The sequence below is a fragment of the Drosophila subpulchrella genome, chromosome 3L (genome assembly GCF_014743375.2).
Source record: "Drosophila subpulchrella strain 33 F10 #4 breed RU33 chromosome 3L, RU_Dsub_v1.1 Primary Assembly, whole genome shotgun sequence".
Classification (NCBI taxonomy): Eukaryota; Metazoa; Arthropoda; class Insecta; order Diptera; family Drosophilidae; genus Drosophila; species Drosophila subpulchrella.
In genome coordinates, this window is record NC_050612.1 from 8,524,127 (window position 1) to 8,531,999 (window position 7,873).

Consider the following 7,873-nt stretch of genomic DNA (forward strand, 5'->3'; position numbering starts at 1 on the left):
CTGCAGACCTCGAGCCCCGGTCATTAGGCATGTCAGTCACATCATTGGTTTTTGTGCCACTGCAGACTATCAATGGTCAAGCAAAGGGGTTGTGCCCACTCTTTCATGATAGATACCCACCCTCCGGTGCTATCCTATCAAAACCATTAAGTTGCAAGTTCAATCCTCTTTTTAAAAGTAAATAAAGATCATATCAAACAGTCATAACCTTTAAACTGTACTATAACTTTATATTTATTTATAATCCTAATTAGGATCCTGTAGCAAATGAAGCTCGCGAAGCTCTTGAAGCACAGTTTTGACAGACTTGAATCGGTTAAGTGTGAAGAAGTGAAAGCCCCAAACGCCCACATCGGCATCCAGAATATGACGAACGATTCGGACTGTCAGGCGATGGAAGAACTTTCTAACCATATCCTGGTCGGATTTAGTACCCCCCGTTTGGGGACTCTGCAGCTGATCGAGTTCTTCGCGTAGATCAATTGGGAGGTGGGCACCGGTTATTTTTTCCATTATAGAGTAAGTGCGGAGGGATTCGTGGGGCAACAGTCCCACTATGATGGGAACCCTGATCCCAGCAGCCCGGCAATCCTTCACAAACTGAACTATGACCTCGGGCCGGTAGCAAATCTGGGTTATAATGCAATCTGCTCCAGCTTCAATCTATGGTAAATAAATAATAAACTTTTGTTAGTCTGTCAAGATTGGTTTTCTGTGTATATGCACCTTTGCCTTTAAGAACCCAATGTTCCTAGTGGCATTCTGGGGACTGTCGCCCAAGCTAGTGTATCCCTCCGGGTATCCAGGCACGCAGATTGATATTTTTTCTGTGCAGAAAGAAATAATGCCAATTTCAGATTCTTTGATTGACTCATATTCAAAAAATAAACCATTTTTACTATGACTTGGTCAAAATGGATGTGTAGAATATTTATGTTTTCTATCCATTTAGTTACTTTAAAGCTTTAAGATATTTACTTTAATAACAATTTTGCTTTTATTTTTACAAAAATTTATATTTATTATTTATTTATTTAAAAAAAGTTCAAAATAAATGTTCTTAGGAAAATCCAAGCAGATCTCAGATAAATGAAATGGTTAAGTAACTAGGCATTTTGCAACGTGCCGTAGGGATATTCTAGAGCACGTTGTTAATGTTAATTTAAGAGTAAACAATTAAAATTTAAGATTTGGCTTACATTAATATGATTATTTTAAATATTCACAAAAAAAATATAACTTCCAGTTTGTATTACAAACCCAAGATTCCATATAGAACCATCAATAGGTACACACAAAAAAATGGTGTTGTATCTAACTAAAAAAAAGGTTCACAACTGTTACAAGTAGTGAAGTGCATTTCCTTGTTGTTTAGGTTACTTTTAAATAGTAATACTGCTGTAAAATGGTAAGTTGTGTGTACTTTGTTGTTGGGAGAGTAACTATTCAGTTGGTCAAATTAGGAATTCGATAGCAGGATGGACTTTTAAGTGTTATATTGGTCAATTTTAGCTGAAAGTTTTTTTTGCGAACATCTCTAATTATTGTTGGTAATTTACCAGCTCGCTGCCGCCGTGATTGCTCGACCACGGGCTGACTAATCCGGAAACTCTGTCCCTCGTGAACCTGATCGCCCCGAACGGCCAGGAGACTGCTGAAGTTGAGGGCCAGGAACTGGTCGAGTCGCTCCTCGTCCAGTCGATAGGCGGACAGGTGGGGCAGCACGGGGATGCGGGTGGCCAAGTGCTGGGCCAACTGGAGGCTCTCCACCCGACCCACCGGCTCCACGTCCCAGTACCGCTGACCCAGCCAGACGACGCTCACGAAGGTCGGCAGCAGCGGCAGGAAGTAGTTGAAGTCCAGGCACGTGGGCCGCCCGTCCGGTCTGCTGGCCGTCACCTCGATGCCGTAGAAAAGGCGCCGCTGGGCCGTGAGTTCGGCCACGAGCGGTCCGATCCGCTGCTCACCCATTCGGGACTCATTCTGGCCGGGGGCAAAGGTCACGCAGGGCACGTAGGAGGAGGGGCGGGCAGCGGCGGCAGGCGAGGAACCTCCGGTGGACACATCAATCGCATGCATCGATTTCGACACTACTCACTCAACGGCAGATTAACCAAAACTGGCGGCTGTTGTCATTTGCACGGCGGGTTATCTCCCATCAGCGATCTATCTCAGCAAATCTGTCTCAACGAATTCTACACAAAAACAAAACCGCTGGTTTAAATGAGCGAAGTTGGGACTACCCTTTACCTTCCAGAAATCATTTAAGAGCATTTTTAATCATGATCTTACAGAGATCAATATGAAATATAAATGAGTCATTTTTATCACTTAAAAACCTCTAATGCCTTGAAATATTATTTTTAAGTACATATTTAATATTTAATAGGCCTAGAGTATATGTATTTTCATTTTCAATTTTTTCAATTTAATTGAAAATGTTTATTAGTGTTAAACAAAAACATTGTATATTTTTAGTAATTATGATGATTATAAATAGATTAAGATAGGACAGAAAAGTATTGTTTTGTTATTCGGATTTGTCATTTTAAACTATTTGGATTTTTTTTTAACATTTTATTTTGATTTAGTTTAAGGTCGTGAGAATCAAACGTTTTATGACCTTAATTATGTTTTGGTAAAGATTTCTTTAATCTTTTTATAAATTTGGATTGTAACAATTCACTTTTAGCACTATCGAGCAAAATCAAATTAACAAAGAAAATCGAACCAATTTTTTAGTTAAAAGAGTCTATAGTCTTTAATCAAAAATAGAGGACCTTTCAATTCAACTTATCGTTTACAAATGCTAACAAAAGAAGACAGTCCAATGGCTGTCTACACTCCTTAAAACCCCTTTTTACAACTGCATGGAATATTTTTGTTCATCCACCGACTCCTGGGACTTGGAGGTGCGTGGGAATCGAGGCTGGATCCCATTCAACCCTTTTCTTCTTCCCCTGTGAGAACGGCCTCTAATTTGAGGCAATCGGTCTCAACGCCATCCAATTAAAGATTTCATGCAGCTGCACTGGATGAAGGATGGAGACCTTCAAATGTTTCCGTCGGATCGGACGGGACCTAAAATTAGTTCGGCCTGTAAACATGTGTGCGGGTGCACCACGGAACCTGTTCTTGGTTTTGTTAGAAGGCCGTTCTATATTTAAATCTCCGGCGCAGCAGGCAACTAAAATCGTTTTGGGGGAAGATCGTTCCATTTTTGTCTACAATACTTAGGACACAAATATATTTGACAGGGAAAATATGTTGGAAATTATTTTCGAATGGGGAAGTAAAACATTCGAACATCTTAACTTTACCAAGCACGACGACAAGTTTTTAGAATAGATTGAGTGATATATCGACAGAAGATTGAAATTCACAAGGCACAAATAGACATGACAAGGCAAATATGTTTACAATAGTTAGTCCTATTAATTAGAAATGCAAATCAACTATTCTCATAGTAAAGAAATATTTAAAATAATTTTGGGTAAGTTTATTAAATGATAGTTTAAAGAAATAACATAAGTAGTATTATTATATAGTTAACCATAAATTAAATAGACATAGCCACAGTAGCTATAGCTGCAATAAAAAAGCATAGACTATAGGTAATTTCTCAATTGCCTTTAAACCTAAGAATAAATAAATAAATAAATAAAATAAATATAGCTACATTTTTCTGTGTAATATTTTAATAATTATTTCTACCTTGAATAATCATTTGTACTTTTACAATCAAAAGAAGTGGTTTCTTTATCTATTCATAAATCTGAAAGGAAAATGTGTTTAATGCGCGTTCATAATGAAAGTTCTCCTTGCTTCAGTGAGAACCGAATAAAGCGAAACCAAGACGGCTTAGATCCATCGTAGTTACAAAGGTCTTTGAGGAAAGACTTCAATCAAGGTGTACCCCCAACGGACTACCCCGGACTTGATTTGTTGGCTCGCTAGGATTAGGGGATATTACTTTGTACCGCCCCGTGCCCGGGGTCGATCTTTACGCCTGATTGAGGTTCCTCCTCGAAATTAGCTAAGCTGCCCTTTCACCATCGATGGTTGATGGTCACCTGCTGCGATACGAAGGGTTCTTTCCTTATAACAGCTAAATTTCTTACGAAAAGCACTGAGGGGTTAAATTACTACGTGGCGAGAAGACGCGGGATGGAAAGTATTTGATAAAATGCGTCTACTTAGGGAATGAAAATGCGTCGTGAGGCACACGCATGAAGATACAATTTCTGTTTTCATATATTTTATTTTTGTGCCAAGTCCCTGCTTTCGTGCCATAAGATACTTTGCTCTGTTGAAATTAAAAAATTCCTCTCAGAGCTGGGAAATTATATTGCGGTGGCGGTGCCGAAAAGCGGGGAAGAGTGGAAAAATGTAATAAAGACATGAGTTGTGAAATTATTAAGATTATTATGTTAACAGAAAGTGCTCGAGTGGAGACGGAGCCACCGTCCTGGCTTCGCAATCAGTCTGAGTTGCAAAGGACACTCGCAGGTGAATCGCTTTCGCACTGAGTCCATCACTTCCGAGTTTTAAAGCTTTTCTCCGAGTTAATGCCCTTTGAGGGCTTGGCTTTAGTTTCAGAAAAGAGGATTATTTTTGGGCAGAAACTGTCTATTTATTATGAAAAAAAAAACATTTTAAAGTAAAGATAAAGCTTGAATTTTATATTTTTATTCTCTTAGGCATTGATTGGTTTGAAGACTATATTTAGTACAACAGGGCAAATTCATGCGAGAGCCTCAACAAAACAATAATTTTTAGTTTACTTATATCAAGACAATTTTTTAAGATAACAAGTCAAGATTTTTAATTTGCATTCCATTTTTGCGGTTCATTTATTAGCCTTCTATTAATTGATATTACTGAAATCATAACTATTATAGATTCTTGTGCAACAAAGAGATTTCAAAATGAATTTAAATACATAAACTTAAATTCTTTAGAGTGCCATTTACCTATGTGCGCATTTGAAGGTTACTTACTATGTACATGTGTACTTATTTAAGGACGCGTGGAATTTTCCACGGCATTTGCAACCGCTGTGAATCATCGAATCGGGGGTTGAAACACTGTCGATTTTGGGGGATGCATCTCGGGATCAGAGCATCGGACGCACCACCAATTTTATTTCATTTCACTCCACTACGTTTTACCTATGGCACGAAGTGGAATTTTTCGCTTGTTGCTAAGCAGGCCGACAGGACTAAAGGACGAAGGGCATAGGACACTCATAACTGGGTGAGTGGGCTGCCCGGGTTCCCACTGACTCACTGACTGAATGCCACAATGGATGAATGAATGAGTGAAGCCCAGGCCTGCTCACACGGGGGTTGATCGCCCACCGACGCCCGCTGGAATCGCATCATTATAATAGCTGCACAGGGAGAATATTTCCTATAGGAAGTGGGTCCTTATATTTCTATTGATATTCAAGAATATAAATATTAAAAAATTCTTTAAAAAATATTATTTTTTACAACTTTAAAATACAATTACCAACAAAATGGTTTATATTTTATGTAACTACCAAGAATAAAATATGTTTTTTTAAAAGAAATATTAAAATATATTTTTAATATTTAATATTTCTAGCTAAAACATTAAAATTTATCAAACAGGCGAAAGGAAAAAATGTATTAAGTTCTTTGAAATATATTTTACTGAATATGAACCTAGCATTTTAGCTCAGAACTAGCAATATAATAGTTAAATGGTCCGAAATAGTTATTCTGCCAGCAGTTTTTCTATTATATAGTAACTAAAGCAACCATAAAATGCACGTGTTTATTTGTTTTGTTTGTTCCAGTTGCGTAACTATCCGTATTGTTGAATTTTACCAGTATTTATTTATATTTATTTATTGGTGAGCACTTGAAATTTTCGCAATGCTGTTTATTTTGAATTCTACTGATAATCATAAGGAAACATATATCAATATTAGTCTACATTTATCCAACTTAACCTTATCATCAGATTGGTAAAACATAACTCAGCTTTTTTCTCAGTGTGAAATCTATTTGGGCAGCGTTTGAGTGACGAGAGCCGGCTGGCGCAGTTGTTTTCAGATATTTTCAGTTGGCTTCGGATGGGTGGCGCATCAACCCCCGATGGCGTACAGCATATACCACATAGCACATAGAGCATATAGCGTATGGCACATCCTGCGCCGAAGGACAGCGGGCCACCTTTGTGTATTTCGGTTGCAAATCTTTTGGAAATTGCGTCACCGCCGTGCGGGGAACGTGCCAGGCACGCAGCGACCCCCTTCCCGAGTCCATCCTCCCAGAAATCCTCTGCAATCTCGTATGAGTTACTGACATAATTAGGACTTAACTGGAAGTCACGCGCAGCGCATTCGTAATCCGAGTCCTGCCGCTCCTGTCCATGTGTACATATATAGTATATGCGGCATTCAAGGTCACATTTCCGATTCCATTTCCAGCTGCGGTCGAGTGAGCCGTCAGCGGTTCGATATCATCTCATTTCGCAGTCGGCAGCTGTCCTTAACCCATTGGGTCTCTCATTCGGAGAGATTACTGTAGGTCCACTTAAGGCTGTCCGAATGCCAGAGCCACAGTCATTAGAGAGTCAGAAAATGAAATGGAATGCAATAAGGTATAGGAAATAAAACTAAATGACATATATGTAAAACCAAAACATATCTTAAATATTTAAAAGAAAAATGCAAATCTTTGAATGCCAAATTTAAAAAAATATGGCACACTAAATAAATGTAAATATTGTAAGCTATGGTGATTATAAATTATAAGCCCGAAATATCCTATCCTGTTTTATATAAATTCCTAGCATTTTTAAGAGGGTGGTGCTACAAATGAAATTATGAAATATTCGTTTTGGTCATAAACTTCAAGGATTCAAAGAAAACTCCAAAGAAAATTTGTATTAAAATCTGATTTGATGTGATTTTCAAACAAGTTACAACACACCGAAAGAATGTTGTAGAATCTTTTTTGTTTTATTCCTTAACGAATTTAATTTAGGACTATCAGAGGAAATGAACAAAAGTTGATAAAATACCTAAACAAAATTTGTTAGAGCTCTATAAATAATGCAATTTTTGTGGTTTTTACCAGATGAAATTGTAATTACCAAAATAACTTGGGCAATACTTTAGTGATTACATACTTTACTTTTACAAGCAGGGCAATATTTAATTTCACACTCACGGCCAACTTTTTGGTTTCTCCGGATGTGTAAGTCATGCCCAAATATTCGGGGGCGTGGGAGGGGCGGTACTGGAGTCCTGAACGGCAAACAGGACGCACAATGGGAAAAGCAAGTCAGCAGGCCTGCACACATGCACACACGCACCAACTAAAATATGTGTAATTTAATTATGGGCCTGCCAAAGACTGAGTCAACGGCGACGGCGACGCGTGCGGCGGGTGGCAAATTGCCAAAAAAAAAAATACAAAAAATTGGAAGGAGGCCCGAAAAAACTATTAAAGAATCAAAGGATTCGACTATGGGATACCTATAAGTTCGGAAGTATTAAAAAAAAGTCTAAAATACTTTTAGACATGTTTTCTCGTCCTCATGATAAACTAAATATAGGTATACCTAGAAATAGTATGGAAATATTGAGTTTCGAACAGCGCTCGGCAACTACCATTACAGTGTAGAATAGCAAAACCAAATAAAAAATTGCCATTGCATTGTGTGTCGAATGCCAGTTTAGAACCTACATTAAAACGGACCTATCGCACTTTCTTTCAAAATATAAATACCATCACAATAATTTTTGAAAAACCTAAGAAGTAAATGTTTTATTTTCATAGCTACTTACAGCCTTTAACAAATTGTGCTCTAAATCGCACATTTTTCTGTCTCTATG

The 7,873-nt window shown here is 38.0% G+C and overlaps 1 protein-coding gene across 1 annotated transcript; it reads right to left on the reverse strand.

Annotated features, from left to right (window-relative positions):
- Window positions 1-209: 209 nt before the first annotated feature.
- On the reverse strand, window positions 210-2,129 carry LOC119555171 (5,10-methylenetetrahydrofolate reductase). Its single transcript, XM_037866422.1, has 3 exons — window positions 1,560-2,129; window positions 727-827; window positions 210-663 (listed from the first exon to the last, which is right to left on the reverse strand). The coding sequence occupies exons 1-3, from the start codon at window positions 2,077-2,079 to the stop codon at window positions 247-249; spliced, it is 1,038 nt and encodes a 345-aa protein (XP_037722350.1). The 5' UTR covers window positions 2,080-2,129; the 3' UTR covers window positions 210-246.
- Window positions 2,130-7,873: the final 5,744 nt, after the last annotated feature.